Source organism: Miniopterus natalensis, chromosome 2, assembly GCF_054644295.1.
Source record: "Miniopterus natalensis isolate mMinNat1 chromosome 2, mMinNat1.hap1, whole genome shotgun sequence".
Classification (NCBI taxonomy): Eukaryota; Metazoa; Chordata; class Mammalia; order Chiroptera; family Miniopteridae; genus Miniopterus; species Miniopterus natalensis.
The window spans coordinates 147162848-147189617 of NC_142082.1; the positions used below are offsets into that span (position 1 = coordinate 147162848).

The following is a 26770-nucleotide window of genomic DNA, read 5'->3' on the forward strand; positions in this document are numbered from 1 at the left end:
CATTGCGATTTTGCTTACAGCGGGGCTTTGCCTTCCTCTATGGGGACCAAGATGTGGCAGAATAAGGGTGCAGCGTAAAGGCGCCGGCCCAGCGCGGGGCAGATGCCTCCCGAGTGACGCCAGGCCCGGCTGCTGGGGGACGGGAGCGGGAGTGAGAGCCTCGGCTGCGTGGCCACCGTTCCTGCGGGGCCCCAGGGTCCTGCTGCCGGGCAGCTGCCGCAGCTGCTGGTGGCTGGTACTCCGGAGGGACACTTCCTGACCCTTGACCTCCAGCCCCACAGCCGTGAACCAGTCATCAGGGCTAACAGATTGGCCCTGGCCTACCACCAACTATGAATCTGTAAGATTCACTGCAGGAGCCTGTTTCAGGGGTTTCTAAGATGCGGACAGGAATATTCAAAGGCTGTAAGAACACTGATGCTCTTGTCCGGAGGCCGCTTTCTTCCCTTTGACTTGGTTTTCCTTGTCACAGAAATTAGCCTCAGATGCCCACACAGTCCCCACATCTCTGCCAGAAACAAATGACCGCTTGTGGAGCCGTTGGCTTTTGATTTACTCTATAAAAAGCACCCGCATGAAGTTAATTAACAGCTGCAGGCTGTCATCGCACTGCATATAATAACATATTCAACAGAAGGGTAATTTCGGAGGTAGTTAGGAGATAATTGCTGGTTGCTCCTTTGTTCTGACTGCATAAATTGTAACATTGCTTTAATACAATCGTTCACTATCAAATAATTTTATTTTATTACTATTTTACATTGTACCTCAAATGGAGAGACTCATTTGGCAAATCGTGACCAGAGAGGGGCTCAGATGAGATGAAGTAATACTCTTCACTGGGTACTTGATATCATTTTTCAAATGAAAGGATTTAGTCATGCCTTTTAATGACTGCTGCTAAGTGGGAACAAACACTGCTCTACAAGGCTGTGTGTCCTCTGGGTCAGGATATATACCTTTAGAGGCCAATTAAAAAATAAATTATTTTTTAAAAGTATCCCCTCCTTCCTGGAACCAAAAAGGATATTTTTTTCCACTTAATTTTACCTATTTGGGAATACCAGCTTCACTTATAAATTCCAGTTTTTAAGGCTAGCATGGTGCTAGATTCTTCATTGTCCATGCCTCATCTACTTAGTTCAGTACCATCCAAAGTAATCTTTTTTTAATTGAATTTATTGGGGTTATACTGGTTAATAAAATTATATAAGTTTAAGGGTTACAAGTCTATAATACATCATCCATATATTGTATTGTGTGTTTACCACCCCAAGTCAACTCTCTTTCCATCCCCATATCCCCCCTATATTGTCTACTACCTCCCTCACCCCTATTTCCCTCTGGCTACCACACACTGTTGTCTGTCTATGAGTGCTTTGGTTTTTCCCCCATCCAATATAATCTTTATGTTAAAAAAAAATCCAGAATTCTCACTTCCCCTTGATCATGGCAAACCTGCGGGACATCTTAGAAAGATACCTGAAAACACTCACTGAATGCCTAAAGAATATCCTACGGAATCTAGAACCACGTGACATCAGCCACTTGCCTGGTTCCCCTTCTCTGAGACCCACCATTGCCTTTCTAGTATTTTAAGATCAGAGCTGGAACCCAAAGCTATACAAGTGCCAAAATCTCACAAATCTACTGGCCAGTGCCCCCTTTCCCAAAACCCTTGCCCTAGTTTGGAAAGAAAAAGAAGCTGTATGCTAAATGCTAGCATGTTTAAGTATTTTGTATTTCTGTAATCTCATATTTTCTACCTTTCCAAAAATACATAAATCTATGTTTCTATATTTTCAAAAATTTCTGATGTATACAGATGTCTCTCTCATAGTATAAAAAGATAAATCTTAATTAAGTCCCCACAGCCCCTGGCCAAGCACCCAGACCCCTTCATCTCCGCACCCAGGCTGTGTTGTTGATACCAGCGAGGCCAGGCAGGAGCCCGAGGACGGCAGGGCGTGTGCTTGCTCACGGGCTGGGTGGACTCTGCCTCGGCCTCTCCTAGCGAGTGTCCGCAGTTCTGTTTTGCGTCCTGTGCTGCCTGTGACCTCTCTACCATCTTTCTTGATACCTAAGATGGCCTTTCTTGGACTGGGCTGAGATGCCTAACACTTTTTTGGTTTGAGGCATGTATCAAGAAACTTTCAAGGCAGAAATAATTATATCTCCTTAAGAAAAGTGAAAAAAATGGGACTAAGAATGGAGCAGAAAGGAACAGTCACTTCCTGACACTGTGAGAGACTTGGTATTCCTCACAGCTGCAGGTACTATTTCATTCATTGTGCAGATGAGAAAACTACTGCTTAAGGGGGTAACTAGCTTGTGCAGGTCCCAAGCCAGGAAGCGTGGGGGGCAGGCATTTAAAGACAGGTCTATTTGAACTTTCCTTACTCTAGTTGCTGTCATACTTATTAAATTACTATCCTTAGACATAGCTCATTCTTTATTTTCTGAGCAACATACTGCCCCTCTTACAAGGGCTCCTGAAATCAACAATTGCAGTCTGTTATTGCACCACATGTCACACTGCATTCAACGGAAATGTAATTTCTATGTTGTCCGGAATTCTTTGCACACTTATTTATGTTAAAAAGTCTGTTGCACAAATGTATGATTTGATTTAGTTGATTACATATTAAATATGATGTAGTTGCTCAAATCACTAGTAGCATATTAGGCTACGTTAACAGATAAATAGTATCTAAACTTTTGGCACCAATAATCCTGGTCAGAGTTTTGGAGCAGTGCCTATTACAAAAGTCTTAACAAATGACCAGATTCCCAGAGAAGCACAATCAAATGGTGACAACTATTCAGGATTTGTCCTGTCCTGTTCTGTTGCAAGTAGGAAAAGCCCCGGTCATTAGTGATTTAATCTCAAAGAAATGTATTGCCTGGACACTGGAAGGCTGCTGGTTTTAAGTTTGATTCAGCAGCTCCACAATATAAGTTGCTGGGTTGGCATGTCTGTGAGTCTGTTGGTCAGTTCCTAATATTCCTAACATAACTCACACAGTTCCAGGCCTCACCTTCATCTTTCTCATGTGAAAGTAATATGTACTTGTTCCATGTTGGTAAGGAGGAAAGATTCTGGATGGTGGGTAAAAGTTTAAAGAATATTTCAGCTCAATGTAAGTGAATATTTGCTAACGTTAGAGTTATCCAAAAATGGAATGACAGCTTTCATGATATCATGAACATACCCAGATGGAGGCTATAGAAGTATGGGCAGGTTTGATATCATTTATTCACTATTAGCGTCAAAGGGATTTCAGAATTGAAGAGAAGTTGAGATTAGATATTCCTGGAGTCTTTTCTAACTCAAAATGCTGCTAATACTACTGCTACATTATTGATTTACTTGAAATAAACAATAGTTACAAATAACCAACTATAATAAAACCAAAACCTTACTCCATTAATAAGAAATTATAAATAATGTACCAAGAGAGAAGATGTCACTATTTTCATTTTGATAGCTATTTATTAACTAGCAGTGTGAGTCAGCCTCGATGAGCCTATTTTTAAAAAAAAATTTTTTTTTAAATGTCTTTATTGATTTCAGAGAGAGGAAGGGAGAGGGAGAGAGAGAGATAGAAACATCAGTGATGAAAGAGTCATGATTGGCTGCCTCCTGCACACCCCCTACTGGGGATCGAGCCCGCAACTGAAGCATGTTCCCTGACTGGGAATCGAACCTGGATCTCCTGGGTCCTAGGTCGATGCTCAACCACTGAGCCACTCCAGCCAGGCGAGCCTATTTTTGTAATGCATGTTCCAACATTTCTTTATTTTTGCTCTATAATATAGCCACATTGATTATACTACCTGTGGATGGGCTAAAATTCACCTTCTCCACTTCCACTGTCAAGTCTTTAAAGTGCCAGTCTTTGCACTGTTATAATATATTTATGTATAAATAAGATAATTGGCTGATTTTTCCTGTTCAAATTTAATTACACAGTGTTGGTGAGTTAGTGCATTCCCATCAATTGTTTGTGTTATACGTGTAACTATAGCCTCACACTGGCTTCATATTTGTTACTTGTATTAAAATAATGCTTATAAATATGTAGTTCTATAAAGCTATTGAATAAGGGTGCATATATTGGGATGTACCTTGGGAAATCCTTCTGGTAAGTCACTTGACTTAATAGTAGGTGATCATATCTTCCCAGAATGACTGGAGGAGGAATGGGCTGGGCAAAGGCAAGAAGTTCTGCTTTGAAAATGTTGAGTTTGAGGTACCTTTGACATGTCCATATAGAAAATATATGAAAATTCTTAAATACATGAATATTTTTTGTAAGTATGTGAAAATTATAAATGTAGAGCTCAGAGTTATGACCAGGGCTAGAGAGAACAGGTTTAGAAATTATTGGTACACAGAAGAAATTGCTCACAGAGAGCTCAGAGTGTGCAAAGAGAAGCAAGTTATAAACAAAACTCTGAAATATGGTAACGTTTCAAGGCTGAACAGAGAAACTAGAGTCAGTTAAGAACTTCCAGAAGGTGCAACCTCAGAAGAGGAGAGAGAGCTCTGGACCAGAGGGACGTCAGTCACAGAAGCCAGGATGGCTCTGCAGAAAGTGGTCAGTGGCGCTGAATATGTCAGTGAGGTTAAGATTTGAAAAGTGTTTATAGGATTTGGCAATTAGGGTTTTCGAGATCAGGCTAAGAAATATTTAAGTCATAAATTATCTGTTCAAATCTAAAACCACATTAGTTCACTCTTTTTTACTCTTATCTCTAAGAAACTAAAAAACAAATGTCACTAGTTTGTCCCAAGCAGTAGTCCATTTTGTTTCCTTTCAGGAAAGAGGTCCACCGAGAGCAGTTACACAGAGTCTCAGTGGATTTATCTAAACACATACTGTGATCAAAGGAGAAATAGACTATTGTGGTTTACTGAATTATAGAAAATTATATTGTCTGATAGAACTTCTTGCTAAACTATGTTTTGTGAGTTATATTTTCCAGGTATTTTTTGTTCAGGTTTAGAGGCCGGAAGTTTTCCAAATGTAATTTATATTTGTGAAATTATCCTGGGAAAATGTTTGTAGGATCCTTATATTATAGGCTAATCATTTTCACAAGAGGTTCAGATAAGCTAAACTACATACAGATATTTTAGTCTACGTAATATTGTGCCCTTCACAAAGCACATGTTATGTTATTATTGTCTCTGTAGAAAGGACCTGTATGTTTTGTGTGAAAATGTTCAATGAGTTGACACAATTCGACTGCTTAAGCATAAAATGAAAGTCAATATAAGTTTGTAGATATGTGTAATGTTCTTCATAGGTTAAAAAAATACAAAGTATCTTTCAAGTCAGTTTCTGCTTATACACCCAAAATAGAAAATAATTTTAAAGAGCCTTTAGAATAAAAATGCTGCACAGCCTGTGAGAGGAATTCGAGTCTCCCAGGTGAACTAAATTCTTACCTTTTGTGGGATTTTAATTTTCATTCATGATAAAAACCATATACTGTAGATATATATATTTATTACTCTGAGAAAAAATTATTTACTCAGGAACTTGTACAGAAATAGAGAACTTAATGAAGACCTGATTTTTTTACCCTTATAATATCCATCAGCAACAGTGATAAGCCCCTGAATATCACTCAGTCCCCAAATTATCACTCAGTGTGACTTTCAATCCCTTCTGGAACAACAGGAGCATAAAACCAAACAAACTCACACATTAAATAAGTATCATTGGATGTTCCCCACACTTTATTAATGTTGGCATCACAGCTTGGTTGTGGCCAAGCTGTGTTAATGAACCGGCATCCTAGAGCTGAAGATGCCAAGCCCTTCCCTCCCCCTGGGGAGCCCAGTGAGCACTCAGAGCCTGGAGTCGGGAGGAACTGAGCTTTAACTTGCATCACCACTAACTTGCAGCAGCTCAGCCAAGTGACGGAACAGCTCTATCTCAGGTCCTCAGCCCTGGGACCTCCTTTGTGGAGCTGTTGCCAGGAATAAGTGTCTGGAAAATGGCCTGTGAAATTTTACAAATAACACAAAATTGTCATTGTGCAGATAAGAAATATGAGACCTGGAGAGGTTAAGACAAGTTTGTCTAAGTTTATGTTGACCCAACCAGCTTCTCCAAACTTATCCATTGAAATATGAGCACGGACCAACAGATTAGCAAATACCTGGATCCCCCACGTAGAGCAAGCACTGCAGGAATAAAGATGAATATAATACAATCTTGGAGATTATTGTTCCTTTGAGGTCCGTTATGCAGACAGTGTAAGGATTTAAGTGATGTGAAAAAACAATGTAGAATGGTTTCATTGTGTAGTTTTATAGATGTTAGGTACATTTAAGTCAGAAGAGAGTGTTATTAATTGAGCTGGAGTCTGGTATAACATGTCATATAACTTTTCATAATTTCCAGAAGACTTGAGTGGATATTGCAAAATAAAATCTATTTGTGTAGATGCTTCATATCAGACAATCTTGAACATACTTACTGCATGTGTTTTCTATCTAATGCCTCATATAACATCAAGCTATGTTTAAATGAAACAAGAAAATGTCATGAGAGTATTTTGCTATTTTTACACAGCTGAATATTTGTTAGCTAATTGTGCAAATCTTTTGGGCTTTTTTGTAGTGCTCGGTGACCTGTGGCTCTGGAGTTCAGCAAAGGGATGTGTACTGCAGGCTGAGAGGTGTTGGTCCGGTGGCTGAAGAAATGTGTGACGGGTCCAGCCGGCCTCCCTCGCAGATGCAGTGCCGGCGTCAGGACTGCGCGCGCTACCAGTGGGTGGCAGGAGAGTGGCCCGACGTGAGTACTGACGGGTAAACTTGCAAAGACACCGCAGGCAGGCCCTGCACGTGCGCCACTCATTCCGTCCTTGCGTTTCTAGTGTTTGACGTCATGTAAGAAGAAGGAGACACGCCGGCAAGTGCAGTGCATGGACGCACAAAACACTCAAGTGAACGATAGTCTCTGTGACCCTGCAACCAGACCTCTTTCAATCAAAAAGTGCAAGAACCCTCCCTGCAAGTATATTGTACTAACAGCAGACTCATCTCAGGTAAGGCAGAAAAAGGGAAGTGGAGAATTTTTGCTTCTGAAAAAAACATACCTGAGTCTAAAATGTGCCGCAGTTGAAACAGTCTAAATTGGAATATGGGGGCAGATACAGTATGAATTTAATCTAAGGAATAAAGCCACTGACGGATGGTGCAAATGAATTAACAGCAACATGGATGTCAAACAACTTAGTGCAGTTGTGAAGTGTCAGTTACTGCCCACTGTGAAATCAATTCCCGGGAACAGTTTGGCAAATTGGCCCTGCAGAGCTGCCTGTTTTTAAGAACAGCTTTATTGAGGCATAATTTACAAACAATAAGCTACATGTATTTAAAGTGCACAGCTTAATAAGTTTGGATGTATGGATACAGAAACACCATAAAGCCATTACCATATTTAAAATAAAGAGCATCTCCATAACCCCCCCAACCAAGTTTCCTTGTATTGCTTTGTAATTCCTCCCTCCTTTTCCCCTCTCCCTCCCCCACCCTACAGGTAACCCAATCTATTTTCATTTTAGTGATCTGTCACTATATTAATTTACATTCTTAAGTTTCATATAAATGGAATCATACAGCATGCACTATTTTTGTTTGATGCCTCATAAGTATTTGGAGATTCAGTCAGGTTGTATGTATCAATAATTTGTTTCATTTTATTATTGAATACTATTTCACTATATGCATATCTTTAAGTCCACTGACTTTTTCTTCTGTGGTGTCTGATTTGCCATTTTCCCCACCCAGTCTATTTTTCATCTCAGATAGTGAAATCTTCTTCTTTAGAGATTAGATTTGAGCTTTTTTACATCTTCCATGTCTCTACTTAACTTTTGAACATACTGGAGTTATTAATAACTTTTTAATGTCCTTCTCTGCTAATTCTGACATATCTGTGTGTATTTACAACTTAGGGAATTTTTAGTATATCACAAGTTTGTGCAGCTATCACCATAATCTAATGCTAGAACATTTTATCACCCCAAAAAGAAACTCCATACCCATTAGTAGTCACTCCACATTTTTTCCTTCCCCCAACCCCAGACAAACAGTTTTTTGACTCTATGGATTTGCCTGTTCTGGACATTTCATATAAATGGAATCATACAATGTGTGACCTTTTGTAACTGGCTTCTTTCACTTAGCATGATATTTTTAAGGTTCATCCGTGTTATAGCATACATCAGTAACTCATTCCTTTTTGTGAATGACTAATATTCCATCGTAGGGCTATGATACATTTTGTTCATTCATTCAGCAGTTGATGGACAGTGGGTTGGCTTACTTTTTGACTATGATGAATAATGCTGTTAAGAACATTTGTGTGCCAGTTTTTCTATGGTATACGTTTTCAATTCTCTTGGGCATATAACTAGGAGTAGAATTACTGAGTATTATGATAACTCTGTGCTTAACTTTTTGAGGAAATTCCAAACTGTTTTCCCCAGTTGCTGCACCATTTTGCAGTTCCTGCCAGAAATGTATGAGGATTCTGATTTCTCCATGTCCTCATCGACACCTGGTATAGTCCGTCATTTTGAATATACCCATCCTAGGGGTATGAGTGGGATCTCATTGCATGTCTGAATTTCATTTCTCTAATGACTAATAATGTTGAGCATTTTTATGTGCTTTTGAGCTATTTCTATATCTTCTTTGGAGAAATTTCTCTTCAAATCCTTTGCCTGCTTTTAAATGGGGTGGTTCATCTTTTTTATTGTTGAGTTGTAATTCTTTATAGATTTTGGGGTACCAAAGTCACTTATATGAATTGCAAATATTTTTACCCATTCCATGGGTTGCATTTCGCGTTCTTGATAATGTTTTTTGATGCACAAATTTTCTTAATTTTGAAGTCAAATTTACCTATTGCTTTGGTTGCTTGCATTTTAAGTATTATATCTTAAAAAAACTATTGACTACCCAAGGTCACAATTCTTACCTATATTTTATCCTAAAATTTTATAAATTTAGCTCTTACATTTAGGTTTTCTATACACTTCAAATTAATTTTTGTATATGATGCAAGGTGGGATCCAACTTAGTCCTTTGCATGTGGCTACCTAGTTGTCCCAACTCGATTTGTGGAAAAGACTGTTCTTTCCTCATTGCATTATCTTGGCATCCTTGTCAAAAACCACTGGTCATGAATGTATGAGTTTATTTCCGAACTCAGTTCTATTCCCTGATCTGTGATGTCTGTCCTTATGTCAGTACCACAGTCTTGGTTACTATAGATTTACAGTCAGTTTTGAAATCAGGAAGTGTGAGAGAACCTACTTTGTTCTTCCTTTTCAAGATTATTTGGTATTCTGTGTCCCCTACATATCCTTATGAAATTTAGGATCAACTTGTCATGTTCTGTGTAAAAGCCAAAGAGGATTTTGTTAGAGATTACAATGAATTCTGGTCAATTTGAGGAATATTACCATCTCAATGAGTCTTCAAATCCATGAACATGAGCTATCTTTCCATTTATTTAGGTCTATTAATTTCTTTCAAGGATGGTTTATAGCTTTAAGTGTACAAGTGAACTTCTACTTCTTTTCTTACGTGTATTCCTAAATATTTTATTAATTTTTTATGCTTCTGTAAATGAAATTGTATTCAATTTTATTCTTTGATTGTCCATTGCTAATGTGGAAATACAATTGATTTTTGTATGTTGAACACATTTATTGGAACTAATTCTTGTTTGTGCATGGATTTTGAGGACTTTCTGTACACAAAAGTACGTCATCTGCAAATACAGATAATTTTATTTCTTCCTTTACTTCTGGTTGCTTTCACTTTTTCTCGCCTAATTTCCAGGCTACAATCTCCAGAACAGTGCTGAATAGAAGTGGTGTAAACAAACATCATGGTCTTGCTGTTGCTTGTTAGAGCAAAGTTCTCAGTTTTCGCACTTAAATATGATAGCTATAGCTTTTTTTTTTTTTGTAGATTCCCTTGATTGGTGCCCTTCTATTCCAGTTTTGCTTAGTGTTTACACCATGAAATGTGTTGGATTTTGTCAAAAGCTTTTTCTTCATTTCTTGAGATTCTTGTGTGTGTGTTTTTCTATTATTCTACAGTAGAATAGATGCATTCCATTAATTCATTTTTCATATATTAAAACAATCTTATGTTCTTATAATAAATCTCACTTGGTCATTGTGTATAATCTTTTTTATGTGTTTCTGGAATTTTTGGCTAGAATTTTGTTGAGGATTTTTGCATCTACATTCATAGAAGATATTGGCCTGCAGTTTTCTTGTGATGTCTCTGCCTGGTTTTGGTGTGAAGGACACACTGGCCTCAGAGGATGAGTTAAGAGGTGTTCCTTACTCTTCTTTCTTTTGCAAGAGTTTTGGAAAAGTCAATGCTAGCTCTTTAAACATTTTGTGGACTTCACCAGTGAAGCCTCTGGTCCTGGGCTTACTGTGTGAAGTTTTTTGATTATTAATTCAATCTCTTTCTTTCCTATCAGTCTATTCAGATTCTTCCTCTTCTCCAGGGTTTATTGTTATTGCTGTTTGTTATTGTTTGTTTGTTTAGTAACTTTCCTGAATTCACTGTAAAGTTTGTATTCTCTGTCACGTGTAGTCACTGAAGTCTCTGCTTGATTAGTTTAGTTTTCAGTAAATGATTGAACAGTGATTCCCTTAGGTACCTGAAACTGAATAATCTCCAGCTTTTGCCAGAGGCTTCTGTGGGCATGTGCAGGCACCTTTAACACTTGGCCAGGCCGCTGACAACTCTTCCTTAACCTCAGGTCCTGCTTGTATAGAGCCTTGAGAGCATAGGCCTTTTTCAGGTGCTTCCTGAGCATGTGTACAGTCCTGCACAAGTGCACAATCCTATGCATGCATGGCCTTCTGGAATCCTATGAATATACTGAGGCTTTTCAAAGCCCTATGAACATCCCATTTCCCAGTTTTTCCTTTTAATTCTTGTTTGGTGAGCCGACTGTTTGTCCCAACTGTGATCCATCTCTTCTGGAAGCTGCAAAGTTAGACAATGGACTTAAATTCAACAATTCAACAAATGCCCCTGGAGGGGAAAGTCTTTTAGCACTGGGTAAGCTCCAGTTAGGTTAAAAAAAGCCTTGCAAGTGGGGTCTTCTAGAAAACCACCAAATAGTTCAAATAATCACAAATCTTTGCAATGGAATCGTTGCAAGATGCCTAGTCTCATTCTGCCCCTTTGGTGGCTGCCAAGCTGCTGGTTCACCGTATTTGCGGGGCTATTGATTTTCAAGGCTACTGTGGAGCAGGAAAGGGGAGAATGGGAGTAAGGCAAGCCACAGCATCGCAAAGCTCCCTCTTCTGAGATTTAGCCTTGGCTATTGAATAGACGTTTCCTGGATTGTTGCAAGCTTTTGGTTAATTTCCAGAGATCTGAAAAGTTAATTCTGACAAATTTTGCCAGTTTTCTCATTGCTTTTATGGAGGAGAGAATTTTCACAGGTCCTTCCTCTGCCATTTTTACTCACCCCACTGGGCCTGTTTTGATAGACGGATTTTTCTCCTTATTATGGCCTATATTTCCTTGCTGCGTTGCCTGCCAGTTATCTCTTTCCTGCTTGTCAGACATTATGAATTTTACCTTCTTGGCTACTGGATAATTTTTATTCCTATACATATATTTTGACCTTTGTTCTAGAATGTACTTATTCTGTCTGGAAGCAGTTTTGTCCTTTCTTGTCTCACTCTTAAGCTTTCTCACGTCAGACCAGTTCATTGTTTAGGGTTTATTCCCTTGTACTGTGCAAAGACCCTTCTGAGTGGTCTAGATATCGTAGAATGCATGCAGGTAAGATTTGCCAGTCTGGCGAGAGGGACCAGACTATATTTGGTCCCATGTGAGTGGCAGATACAGTAATTTCTGTATCTTTTGATTGGTTCATTCCTGGGCCTCAGTTGGTGCCCTCACATGTGTGTACACACTGGTCATTACTCTGCTGTTCCCTAATAAATGTCCTTTATTTCAGGTAAGAATCCTCACATATGTTTTATTTCTCCAAAGCTGCACCTGTTGGGAGATACATTTTCATTCAATTAAGATAGTCTTAGTAGTGTAATGGAAAAAACAACAACAGGCACTTTAAATAGAAAATCTAGCCTGGATATGGATCTTTTCCATTTATTGATACAACTCTGGGAAAGTTACTTAATGTCTCTTAACCTTCATTTACTCATCTGTAAATGAAGCTAATGAATAAGATTGTTGTGGGGATAACATTGGATAGTGTGTATGTATATTTATATTAATATATTCACATGTGTGTATGTATATGTGTGTACATACACACACACACACATGCACCTGGTGAATATTATTAGGCCTGGTTAAGTTTAAGGATATCGTCTCCCCCTCATAATTATTTTTCAGTGTGCTGGTAACTGTGGATTTAGTTACCGACAAAGGCTTACATATTGCACTGAGATTCGGTCCACTGAGAGACATAAGGTCCATCAGCTTCGGCCTATAGACTATGGAGAATGCCCTGTGCTGCCTTCAGCTCAGGCTTACAAATGCAATCTTAGGAGCTGTTTGCATGTGGCCACTTGGAAAGTTGGAAAATGGAGCAAGGTCAGTATATAATTATGAATTTAAAACTTTCTGGATGAAACTTTCTAGGTGTGAGATACCTATGTATCTGCATGTCTAACCAGATCCCAGAATTGTTTCATACCCTTATTGTCTAAAACCCACTTTGTTGGTTATTTGTAAAAATATCTTATCTTTTTTATGTGCTTTACTATAACCTGCTTCTATGTATTCCTCGGAGAGCCTCACACAGTGACTTGCATTTTGAGTAGATACTTAACCAATAAATATTTTTAAGTGGAGAAGTAAATAAATCTAACATGTGAGTAATAAAAGTGACTCACACTATATTCCATTTCCAGTTTAATGGATGGAAACAAGTAAATATTGCTTTCCAAACAGCATGTAACAATGAGAAAAAAACTAAGTAGTTTTAAGAACCAACATGAATTAATGTTTATCAAGTGTTTATAATATAGTGTTGATATAACTATACGAAATAAATGAAAAGAAGCCAGTAACTGAGAAATGAGAGATTCAGGCTAATGCCTAAGAAATCCTCCCAGCTGTGACTGTCCAGTCTCTAGGGTATTTTTGTATCTACAGTAGGTCTAGCCACTACTGGTCATCAGTTTGTTCCAAAAGGACCTAGTCTGAGAGGAGATATGGATTTACTGGCCTTATTACCCATGATACACTTTACCTTCAAATTTGACTCTGTTCACAGTGCTCAGTGACCTGTGGGGTTGGGATTACGGAGAGAAGAGTAGAATGCATGGCTGAAAACGGTTGGTCCAGTGACTTATGTTTAAAGCGTTTAAAGCCAGATGCTCAGAAGAGATGTTATGTCAATGACTGTAAGTAACAGACTTCAAAAATCTACCTAGTACCTAAGTGTTCCTAAGAGCTTTAATTAAAATTTGAAAGTGAATATTTGTAGTAGTCATATACTACACAAAATGAAGTGCCTATTTTTTTAGTATAATATTTGTATGATTGAGTTAAATTCGTGCTGTGTTTGTAATTTGTTCATTGTTGACAAGTTGTACCCACTCATCCTTGAAGGCAAGACATTTAGCAGCTGCAAAGAAATCCAAGCAGAAAACAACATTACCAAGGATGGCGACTATTACCTTAACATTAAGGGAAGGATAATAAAGGTATTGTACACGCAGTTCCTATTTGATTTTAACGTTGGCCGTTGACTTTGGAGAAAAGCTTCTCTAGATGTTTGCATTTTCCCTTTAGGTCTATTGTGCAGATATGCACTTGGAGAACCCCAAGGAATATATATCATTGGTCAAAGGTGAAGAAGACAACTTTTCTGAAGTATATGGTTTTAGGTATGAGATGTGGTTTGGCTTATCAGTGCATTTCTTGTGGTCCTTCAAGAAAATCAGAGGTTCCAGCAGTCAGAGTGATACTTGAATAGCATGCAAGTGGGACAAGTAATTCAGAAGCAGATGACATATTAGGACCTAAGTCAGGTGTTGCCGATGCCTGTTCAAACATAAAGTCTTGAGTATTAACATGTACTCATGGAGAGATGGACTGAGAAGGATACTGTGGGCGAGCAATGGGAGAACAGAGGAAAGGGAGAATTTAAGCCCTATGTGTATTTTCATAAAAGCATATTAATTCCAGTAACAAAAGCTAGGAGATCTAGAGGTGAATTATTTTTCCACTCGTCTTGAATTTCCCATTGGTAATTTCATATGTTGACCTTGAGTGATTTTTACTTCTTTCTCATTTAACTTATAGACATTGTCATATTGAAGACTGTATCTTTTACTTTCCACTTCCAAAGCTTACCTACATTGTGGGCTGATAGCTGTATCTAATACTAAAAATATTCTAATGTTGTTACAGGCTACAAAATCCATATGAATGTCCTTTCAATGGAAGTAGGAGGCAAGACTGTGAATGTACAAATGACTACCTGGCTGCTGGACACACTGTTTTCAGCAAAATAAGAATTGATCTCACTTCTATGCAAATTAAAAGTAAGTGCTGAATCTCTATCGTAAAATGAAAAGTTGCTCTTTGCTAATGAAAGTCCCACAATGTGCTGGTATATATAATAGCTAAGGCACAGGGAAGGGCTTAGCATTGGGCAATAGTTATTTAAATTATTTTTTTAAGTTATTGGTTATATACTTCCTTTGCAATGACAAGGACCTTGGGGACCCTTAGTAAAGATATAGTGGTGAGGATAGCGATAAGATACATAATGCCCTTCCAAGATGTGGCCCTCTACCATAAAATCCCCAATTACATTAAGGATGAAGTTAATATCTCAACATAATTGTATAACTGTTTGCAGGGTTTAAAGTAATTCAGATTACAATTTGTCAAGTGTATTCCCATACATTTTCTCAGTTGATCTTTTTTGCAATCCTCTCCCAAGGATATTTTTTCCATTGATTTTCAGAGGAGTGGAAGGGAGAGAGAGAGAAAGGAACATGGATGTGAGAGACACATCGATTGGTTGCCTCCTGCACACGCCCTGACTGGGGGCCAGGGATCGAACCTGTGTGCCCTTGGGCGAAATCAGACCCCAGGACCCTTCAGCCCGCAGGCAGAGCCAAACAGGCGAGGGTCTATTTGATCTGTTTAACAATCAGTTAAAGCAGAATTGCATCACATTGTTGCAAGTGACACAAGGAAGATGCCCTTATAGAAGTTAAGTGACTTGTCCCAATTCATACAGTTGGTAACTGGCATTGAAGGTAGGTAAAGTCCCATTCACAGATCCCAGACTGTGGATCTGCTGCTTTTTAGGAAGCAACTTATAATATGGTCAAGTCAAAACATATCTGTGAAGCCTAATATCCACCGAGCAGCCTGCCAGCCTGAAGGTTACATATCTACAGGAAAAGGCAAAGAAGTTAGTTTTAGAAGCAGAAACTCTAAATCACAATTGAACTACCAGTGCCTAGCACAGTGCATAAGCCATAAAAAGAAACAAATACATAATCTCTAAATCACAGTCATATGATAATGACTATTGTTAGTGGTAACAGTGGCTACATTTACTGAAAATCCACCATTGCTGCAGTGGGGACGCGTCACACTGTGACGGTTATGATCGTGAACTCTGGAGTTAGGCTGGGCAGAGATTCTCTGCACCATTTACCAGTTCTGTGACCTTGGACATATCTCTTTAAGCCTAAATTCCCTTCTCTGTAAAATCCCTCTGAGAAAATCCCTCTTAGGGCTTTTTCTTTCTCTTTTCGTTCTTTTTCGCTTTTCCTTTTTCCTCTCCCTGCACCCCCCTTTTTGGGGGAGAGGCGTTAGTGGGGATTAAGCGATAATTCCTGTAAAATACCTAGCAAGTGCCTGCATACAGTAAATGCTCTATAAATAATAATTATTACTTAATGATGTATGTGTGTCAGGTAATTAGCATCGCTGAGCACATAATGGGCGCTCAGTAACTTATTTGCTGTTTATTAAGTTGTTGGTTTTCATTAATTTATCAAACAAGCCTGTCATTTACCAGGCATTGGACTGGGCCCTGAGGATACGATGTTAAATGTGTACTCAGCTTCCCGGTCTCTTCCTTCCTCAAACTTGTGTGACAAAAACACCCAGTCTCGGCTAAATGAAACCTTTCACCTACTCTGCCCTTGCACCATGAATCTTCTGTGTGTCAAATAATACACTGCCCTTAAGGCTTATCTCACTTTAAATGCATGACCACTGAGCTTGCACGGACCCTTCATGCTGCTGAGTAATCTTATTGCACTTCCCTAGTTAATTCCCTTCTGGCTTAGTTACAGATGTGCCTGCCATTTCTTAGGGCAATTTATGAGATGAACATTTCTGTATTAAAGAAAAATTATTTGTGAGAGCCTGATCTATGCTATGTACTAAAACTGTATAGCATTTTTGCTTAAAAATTTGAATTAATTATATAAATGCATTTAAGAATATAATATGAGCCCAGCTGGCGTGGCTCAGCGGTTGAGCATTGACCGAGAATCCAGGAGATTGTGGTTTGATTTCCCCGTCAGGGCACATGCCGGGGTTGTGGGCTCGATCCCCGGAGGGGCGTGCAGGAGGCAGCCGATCAATGACTCTCTCATCATTGATGTTTCTGTCTATCTCTCTCTCTCTCCCTCTCCCTTCCTGTCTCTGAAATCATTAGACATATTTATTAAATATATATATATGAACACTATGTTTTGGATTGATGATTAGAAAAGAGACAATGTCTCATTGCTGAAGTTTTTTTTTATTACATTCTAGCTACTGACCTTCTATTTGCTCAGACAATATTTGGAAAAGCAGTTCCATTTGCCACCGCTGGAGATTGCTATAGTGCTGCCAGATGCCCACAGGTATTTCATATTTGTTTATTTCTCCCTAACTATGAAAAAAATTGATACTGTTTCTCTTCATTCATTTTCTTGATCATAATATTGCAAGAAACATAAGTAAGTAGAAAATGCAGACTTCTTACATGAACTTTATTTCAAAGGTTATAGTAAGTTTTGAAGGATTTTTGCCAATACTAGGTTTGTTTGAAAGGTGTAATAACAGGAATTTTAAATTGTTTAGATCCTATTTCTTCTTCTACAATGCTTTATCATTTTTAATCTTTCCACTTAGTCCATGAAAATCAATGGACATATAAGGAATGGATCACATGCATGCGACTTTCTTTCTATACATCAGTTATATTAGTGACCTGGGTCTGGAACATTTCCAGAATAACTTTTTATCATCTGTGAAATGGTACATTTCCATGTCTTTATTCTTTTTTAATCTTTCGTTTCTGGAGTTCTCTATACGCACCCTTCTATGTCATCTCTGATTTCCAGAATAGAGTGTGATTCCTAGAAAAAACATACTAACTCATTTTTTAAAAGGAGATTTTCGTAAGTACATGTGAACAACATTTTTATGATAAGATGGAGAGATATAAAGTTTACACGAATATAGCATTGTTAGATAGATTTCTAGCTAATTTATAAAATTGTGCACAAAAGATAGTAATTATAATATTGATATCATTTTTTAGAGAATAGCTAATGGTTTGTCATAGCCTTCTGTTCTTGGAATTTCCCATTCACAATTTTCATCATATGACACAGAAGGTACACTTATGTTAGACAGAAAGATCATTTTCTATATTGAGAGAAAAACTTAAGGGAGATAAAAAGACACTGGAATTATGGGCTGAACCAAATAAGGAAATGCAGTTGTAATAAATACATAAATCTTAGGTCCAGAAGTGCAAATAGAACTTGATAATGGCATAAGACTAAGGTCTTTGATTCAAGCACAATGAGTTCGTTATAACCCATGGAGAGCATGGGGTGATTTCTAAACAACCTAATATAATCATAAGGTACCAAAGAATAATACTGAGACCAAAAAAGTTATTTGTACTTAACAATGAAATATTATATTTATTTTTTAATTTCTGTTGGGAAAATAAATTTTTATCTAGGAGTAGGAGGTGGCAGCCAGGGGGGAAAAAAAGAGGGTTTAAATCATGTCACAGAAGGACAACGGAAAAGGGCCAGGAAAGGAGTAGAAGGTTATAACTATTTTTATTATTTATTTATTTATTTTAAACATATCTTTATTGATTTCAGGGAGAGGAAAGGAGGGGGAGAGAGATAGAAACATCAATGATGAGAGAGCCATTGATCAGCTGCCTAGCCCGCAACCCGGGCATGTGCCCCAACCGGGAATTGAACCCCGATCTCCTGGATCCTAGGTCGATGCTCAACCGCTGAGCCACGCCCGGCTGGGCTGTAACTATTTTTAAATAATTAAAGAGCTGCAAGCAACAGGAGTGAGGTCAGTGTGTGTTACTTCAGGAGACATTAACAGAGCAGCAGATTCCAGCTCAAGATAGAGAAGGCCTTTGACAGGGACGGTTACCATAAAGAGACCCCCAAACCTGAGGCACAAATAAATCACTAATTTTTGCCTATATTTTTATAAATTGATCTGGAATCCTACAACCTTGCTGAACTCATTGATTAGTTGTAATAGTTTTTTATTGGATTTCTTAGGATTTTCTATATACATGGTGATGTTATCTACAAACGAAGGTAGTTTCTTTCCTTTGCAACCTGGATACCTTTTATTTCTTTGTCCGGCCTCATTGCTCTAGCTAAAACTTCCGCACCGTGTTGAACGGAAGCGGTGAGTGGACATCCTGACTTGTTTATGATTTTAAGGGGGAAGAAAGCCTTTAGTCCTTCTTCATAAAGCCTGTTAACTGAGAGTGTTTCGTAGATGTCTTTGACCAGGTTGAGGAAGCGCCCTTCTACTCCTAACTTAAGTGATTTTATCATGAAAGTGTTGGATTTTTGTCAGCTGCTTCTTCTGCATCTATTGAGAAAATCCTGTGGCTCTTGTCCATTCCTGTAGAGATATGGTGTATCACACTGATGGATTTTTGTATTTCGAAACAACCTCACATTCCTGGGGAGAAATCTCATGTGGTCATGGCATACAATCCTTTTTATAGATGTTGCTGCATTTGTTTTTTATGTTGAAATTATTCATGAGATATTGGTCTACCAATTTCTTTTCCTGTGATACCCTTGTGTGATTTTGGTATCAGGGAAATACTGCTCCTGTAGAATGAATTGGACAGCGTTTCTTCCTCTGATACTATTTTGAATAGTTTGTGAATAATTAATTCTTTAAATGTTTCATAGTTTCATCAGCAAAGCCATCTGAACCTGGACTTTTTTTGTGTATGTGAAAGTTGTTTTAATTAGTAATTCAATCTCTTATTGTAGATCTATTCAGATTTTCTAGTCCTTAAGTGAGGTTTGGTAGTTGGTCTTTTAGGAATTTGTCAGTTTCATCAAAGTTATCTAATTGGTTGGCATACGGTTGTTCATGTTATTGCTTTTATAATCCTTATGTAGTCCTGTGGGACTTGCAGTCAAGTTCTTTCATTCCTGATCTTAGTAATTTTAGTCTCCTCTGCTTTTTTCCTGGTTTGTCGATTTGGCTCTTTTAAAAAAAAGCAACTTTTGATTTTGTTGATTTTATCTATTTTTCTATTCTTTATTTCATCAGTTTCCACTCTATTCTTTTTCATTTCTTTCCTTCTGCTTGCTTTAAATTTAATTTGCTCTTGGTTTTCCAGTGTCTTTAGGTAAGAGGTTAGTTTATTGATAATGAGATATTTTTTCTCTTCTAATAGAGGCATTTACAGCTGCACAATTTCACTTCTTTTGTTGCATCCTTGAAGTTTTGATACGTTGTGTGTTTATTTTCAATCATCTTAAAGTATTTTCTATTATCACTTACATCTTCTTTGACCTATTGGTTATTTAACAGTGGGGTGTTTCATTCACATATTTGTGAATTTCCCAAATTTCCTTCTGCTATTGATTTTATTTTCATTCCACTGTGGTTGGAACACATTTCCTAATATTTAATCCTTCTAACCGACTGAGGCTTGCTTTATGGCCTAGCATATGGCTATCCTGGATAAAGTTCAGTGTGTGCTTGGAAAGAATGTTCTGGTGTTGGGTGAAGCCTGTCAGGCCTAGTTAAAGTAGTTTCACTCTTTGACTGCCTCGCAGATCTTCTGCCTAGTTGTTCTGTACACTGAAACTTTGCAAGTATTACTGTTGAATTGTCTGTTTCTCACTTGAATCTTATTGCTTTATTTACTTTGTGGGTTTGGTGTACATGATTATAATTATACTTTCCTGATATATTTTCCCTTTATCATAAAATGTTCCTCTTTAACTGTAGTAGCTTTTTTGTTTTAAAGTCTAATTTAAAATCTAATATATGCTTGTTTATAGTAGGTGGTATAAATGTTTTCATACCATTTACTTTTAACCTATTTCTATTTTTGGATAGCATCTCTTTATATCTTTGCCACCTATGGAGAGCACTTTCTTGGATCTCTGCGGTTTGATTGCATTGCTCAAGGTCATTACTGATACGTTTGGATTTATACTTGCCATTTTAATGTTTGTTTTCTGTATGTCTTATGCTGTTTTTCCTCCTCTGTTCCTTCTTTACTGCTGTCTTTTTTTATTCAGTGAATGCTTTCTAGTGTAACACTTTAATTTCCTTAATAATTTTTCTTTATTTTTTAAATTGCTTTCTTAACGGTTGCTTGAGGGCTTACAATATACCTCTAATTGGAATCTATTTCAGATTTATACTACGTAATTTCAGCGAAATACCAAAACATTAGTCCTGTAAAGGCTCTGTTTCTTCTTTTTTTGTGCTATGCTTGTTAAACATATACTATCTACATATGTAACAAACTGAATACATTTTTATAATAGTACTCTGTATATGAATTTATGTATTTTAGAAAATGTGAGAGAAGAAATTAAAAAATTACTTATCCATAGTTTTTTAATGAATCTTTTATTTAACATTTCTGATTCTCTTCATTTCTTCCTGTAGATTTTATATAAACTGGTGTCATTTTCTTACTCTAAAACAGCTTTGTTTCCACCTGCCTCATTTGTGCCATTATGATAAAACATTTTTATATAGTACAGCTCAATAATATAATTATGTACATGTTTGTTTATATCATTGCTTTTTAAGTCAGTTAAGAGAGAAAAGAAATATGTAATTATAGTGCCTTTTATAATTACCTTTACCAGTACTCTTTGGTTGTTTTGTGTTGATTTGTATTAATGCCTGATGTCACTTGATTACAACCTAAAATTTTTCCTTTCCTTTAGTAAGACAGGTCTACTAGTAACAAATCCTCTCACTTTTGTTTATCTGGGAATGTATTTATTTTGCCTTCATTCTTGAAAGATTGATTCTCTTGTTATAAAGTTCTTGATTTACAGCTTTTATTTCTCAACACTTTAAATATATCATCCACTACCCTCTGGCTTCTAGATAAACAATGGAAGTCAACTATTTATCTTATTGGGGTTCCCGTATATGTGGTAATTTTTCTCTTGATGCTTTCAGATTTTCTCTCTCATTCAACATTTTTACTGTGACATATTTGGATGTGGATCTCTTTGTGTCTACCTAACTTGGAAGCTTTTGTGCTTCTGGGATGTATAGATTAATGCATTTCACCAAATTTGGGAAGTTTTTAGAGATCAACCAAAGAACTTACATGCATATATGCATAACCCATGGACATAGATGGAGAAGGCCTGGGGAGGGTGGAGGAAGGGGTCATTAGGGAAAAGAGGGGGACATCTGTATTACTTTCAACAATAAAGATAAATTTAAATTTAAAAAATATTTCTTCAAATATGCTCTTTCTCTCCTCTCTGTTGGTACTCCCATTATGCATATGTTGGTGCACTTAATGGTGTCCCTCTGTTTCTCTGAGTCTTTATTTTTCTTCATTCAATTTTTCTCTCTGTTCTTGAGATTGTATCATATTTATTGATATTTTTTCAAGTTTTCTCATTCTTTCTTCTCTCACCTCCAATCTATTGTTTGAGGCCCTCTAGTGAAACTTCCATTTTGGTTATTGTACTTTTTAACTCCAGAATGCCCCTTTGGATCTTTTTGTAAGTATAATTTATATTCCTTCACTGATATTTTCTATTTGATGAGACACTATTATAACTTTCTTTACTTTTTTAAACATTTTTGTTGTTGTTGTTTTTCTTTGAACACATTTATAATAGCTGCTTTGAAGTCTTTATCTGCTTAGTCTGACATCTGAAGCCTCTCAAAGTTTGTTTCTGTTGCCTTGTTTCTGTTGCCTTTTTGCCCTGTATATAAGTTGCCCTTTCCAGTTTATTTGCATGTCTCAAAATTTTTTGTTGAAAAATGAGCCTTTTAAATAATATATTTTAGGAACTGTGGATACTAAGTCTCCCTCTTCTCTAGGACTTGTTTTTGTTTGCTTGCTTATTTGTTTTGTTCTTTGGCTGAACTGTTTCAATGACATCTATTTCCTTTGGAATGTTCAGTCTTTGTTATTGTTTCTCAGACAGTGCAGCTTTGGACATGTACACGGTCACCATGATTCTCCTGGAATAACAGGCTTTTGTTGTTGTTTTAGCTGGGCTCTCTCTGATTACCCCTTTTCTTGACTCCCCATTAAGTTTCTAATTTATCTGTCTCTACAGATTTTGCACTCAGCTCTTAGCCTCCACTAATTGCTAGATTATTGGTGTATGCTAAATTACTCTATGGTTTGATCCAATTCAAACCCTTTGGTCAGAGTAGTCTTATAGGTCAGTCTTTAGGGACAGGTTGGACCTCACGGGGAGCCCTTATTAGCTGTCCCTTTCCCTGATTCTTTCTGTTAAGTTCTAATTTGACCTACCACTTTGTTTGTTGCTCCATTAAGCTACCACCATCTTCCTCTTAACTGTGTACTACTAAAATTGTGTTTATAATAGCACTTTTAGGCTTGAACTTCCCCATGCTCTGTCCCAAATAAGCGCAGTTCCCTTAAAAAAAGCTATGGAACTTTCTGTTCTTACAACTTGATTCTCCCTCAAGGAAGAAACTTTGGATCAATTCTGTGTATCCAGAGTTAGGGCCTACTTCTCAGAGTAACACATCCACTTTATACACAGGATACTAGGTCACAGTAGGCCCTGGTGTTCTTGGTTTGCCCTTCTTACCATGGAACCTCTGCCCTAACAGTTACCTGAGTGGGGATGCCTCAGGCCTTGAGTGGCCTGCCATGCCTGAGGTAGCTTTTCTGTTCTATGAGTAAGGACTGAGTGACAGAAGGGAGCTTCAGACTCTCAGCCACTCTTACCTTTAATAGATCTTTTCTAGCAGAGATGGGTGATATGAGAAGCCATGGTGGCTTACTGCTCCCAGGGAGAAAACTTAGCTCTAACAGGAATCTGGGGGAAATAAAGTCCTGTGTTCTTAGCTGCACCCATCAAGAATATAACTATCATCTTGAGGTGGGGGGAGGAGAGGATGGGCCATTGTTTAAATGTCACAGAAGCTACTGTTCTTACCTAGAGTTCATAGATTTTTTTCATAAATATTTATCTGTTTGTTATATAACATTAGGACAATTTCCAGAGACATTAAAATGGCTGTTGTATTTTATAACTTTTACCAGTTATGGTTGTTTTACTGGCTATATTTTTAAAGGTAGCTAACTTTGCAGAAGAACCTCATTTGGTCTTTGAGGCTAGTTAAGTTCTATTCATGTCCATTTCTCTCCTTCCCTACTTCAGTCATATTGGTCTACCAGATGATTGGTCTACCTCCCAGATGCTGACTCTGATCTATATCTTCTATTCAGTTCTATTCCCAGGACTGTCCTTCCCCTTCTGAACTCCCCTTTCTTAAGTTTTATACTGTGTCTCTGTGGACACCTGTTCTAAAGTCAAGGAGGGTAATATAAAACTTCTAAAATTCAAAACAATATTTTCCCTCACATATGGACTTTTTAAAATAACACTTCCATTTTGACCCTCTTAAATGGAGAGTATTCATTCTCCAATGAGCAACCCATGTCAAGGCTGGCCAACTTTATCCAACATCTCATTCTCCTAATTTATGCCTTTTGGCCATTTACTTGATGCAATTGGAGAGAAGTAAATTGAGATTGCTACCAAGAGATATGAAGAGTCTGCTACAAGATCTTATAGATGCTATTGCTTTGGAAATATCACTAAGTTCTGGGACTCTGATTTTTTTATTACAAGTTGAATTGAGTAAGGTCTGATCAATGAGACAACAGAATTCACAGGAGACTGATATACAAGTAAATCATATACTTGTCAAGTAGAATCAGAACTCCTTTTATCTCAGTGAGCTTTCCTTATAGGAAATATCTTAACAGAAGGCTAATTATTATAAACAGAATATTTCTCAATGAATGGAAATCTGAATAAAAGTTATTAGCACAATCAGGTTTTAAAATAAGGCAGCTATTTCAATTAATTTCTAACACCCTTTCTTCAATTTCCATGTAACTGCGTTTCCCCTTACGATATCTTGAAAAAGCTATATACTTGTAAACTACATAATCCTTGTTTATAGTTGGAGAAACAGACACTCTATGTTAACAACCTGTCCAACATCCTTGGTAAAGTCAGAGGCAGAACCAGTACAGTAATAAAATACTCCTCTCTGCTCATCAAGGTGAGATGCTTCCCTCATATAGTTCTCCAGCCATTTGTGGAATACAAAGCTCTAGTTCCAAAATTAGATGTTATCAGGCAAAGATATATGCTGCCAAAAGGAGCTATGCTCATTCAGTCTGTATTCAACTGCCTGAGGTTACTGTTACAAAAAATATACACTGCCATGTATTCTTTGAGAAGTTCTGTCAAATATATAAACCAGATTCTGTGTTAAGTTACACAGCATTTGCATGAACACTCTCCAGATGTTTGATGTCACAGAAAGAACTTATACTGTTTGGGATTCATCAAAACCACATCCTCTGTGTTTGCATATGACAGGGCACCCCAGGACATGAATGCTAAAAAGAGAAGGGACACATATGGCACTCTTTAGGGAAAATAAACTTTGCCACATTGCAATATAAGATGAAGTTTAAGGAGTGTGGTGTGACTTTAGAATTCATATATCAAAAGTGAAATAAAGTGTTTGGTACTTTTTACAGAGCCACAAAAATTTAAAAAAGCATACAATGTATCTTTTTAGCTGTTTTGTGATTATTATTGATTACATAAGAGCAAGAGAAATAACCACATTCAGCTAATGTCTGTGGATCATGGCCAGCATTCATTTTGAGTACTCAGAGCCTGTTAAGTATTTTGAACCTATATTCTTTATTATTAGGGTGCAGAGTTTTATATATAAAACTCCATAAGATCTACCCTTTTAATTATATGATTTAGATCTTCTTTCTCTATATTTTTGCCCATTTGATCTGTCTTGATACTAAAAGTGATGTATTAAAAAGGGTGACATCTGTAATACTTTCAACAGTAAAAATAAATTAAAAGAAAAAGAAAAAATTTCCTATTATTATGGTGTTTCTATGACCTTCATAAATCTCTTTGCTTTAAGTGTATCTCTATCATATAGTAGTAGTTGGGTTTTGTTTGCAAGCCAATTGGAAAATACTTTTCTTTAAATAGATGTCATATCCATTCACATTAAATACATTTAAAAAAAAATAACATGCAGTATAATTGCCTTTTTTTGGTATACAGTTTTAACATATGTACAGATTCATGTTGCCATCAGCATAATCAGAATATAGAACAGTTCCCTCCCACTCCCTCTCACCTAACTCCTGGTAAACACCGATCTGTTCTCTGCTGCTATAGTTTTCCCTTTCTGGAATGCCATAAAAATGTCATAGAAATAGAATCACACAGTATGTAATCTTTGGGGATTGACTTCCTTCACTCAACATAACGTCTTTGAGATTAATCTGTGTTGTGATATATATCAGTCATTTGTGTGGTTTTTAATTGCTGAGAATTATTCCCTCATATGGATATTGTATAGTTGTCCCGCAGTTTGCCCACTCATCTATGGGAAGAAAATTGGTTGTTTACAGTTTTGGAGATTGTGAATAGAGCTGATATGTGCATTTGTGAAAAAGTTTTTGTGTGAACATATATTTTCATTTCTCTAGGATAAACACCTATGAGCAGGTTTGTAGAATTATATGGTATGTGTATGTTTAACTTTATAAGAAACTGCAATACTCTTTTATAGAGTAGCTGTACCATTTTGTATTCCCATCAGCAAAGATGAAAGTTCCAGTTGTTTTGCTTCCTTGTCAGCACTTAGTATTGCCAAGTTTTTTTTTGTTTGTTCCCCATTTTAAGTGGTATCTCATTGTGGTTTTAATTCACATTTCACTGATGGCTAATGGTGTTAAACATATTTCTTGTGTATATTTTTCATGTCTTTTGTCCATTTTAAAAATTGGGTTGTTTCCTTACTGTTTAGTTTTGAGAGGTTTTTATAATTCTGGATACAAGTCTTTTGTTGGACATGACATTTGCAAGTATATTCTTCTGGTCTGAACTTTTTCTTTCTCTTGATTGTCTTTCAAAGAGGGAGAATGTTAAATTTTAATAAAAGTCAAATTTATTATTTTTTCTTTATGAGTTATGTGTTTAGTATCATATTTAAGAACTCTTTGACTAACTCAGTTACAAAGATTTTTCTTCCATGTTTTCTTCAAAAATTTTTATAGTTCTGTTTTACATTTAGCTGTATGATTGATTTTGAAGTCTAAGAAGGTTTTTGAATATAGACATCAAT

General features: G+C 37.1%; 1 protein-coding gene across 1 annotated transcript in view; it reads left to right on the forward strand.

Annotated features, from left to right (window-relative positions):
• The window catches only part of ADAMTS20 (ADAM metallopeptidase with thrombospondin type 1 motif 20), a 158611-nt gene that overhangs the window by 123873 nt on the left and 7968 nt on the right, over nucleotides 1-26770 (forward strand). Inside the window, exons 30-37 of the mRNA XM_016201022.2 lie at nucleotides 6639-6812; nucleotides 6895-7065; nucleotides 12437-12637; nucleotides 13323-13452; nucleotides 13661-13755; nucleotides 13844-13938; nucleotides 14465-14598; nucleotides 16847-16938. Coding sequence (XP_016056508.2) covers nucleotides 6639-6812; nucleotides 6895-7065; nucleotides 12437-12637; nucleotides 13323-13452; nucleotides 13661-13755; nucleotides 13844-13938; nucleotides 14465-14598; nucleotides 16847-16938 — 1092 coding nt within the window. The remainder of the gene's footprint in view (nucleotides 1-6638; nucleotides 6813-6894; nucleotides 7066-12436; nucleotides 12638-13322; nucleotides 13453-13660; nucleotides 13756-13843; nucleotides 13939-14464; nucleotides 14599-16846; nucleotides 16939-26770) is intronic.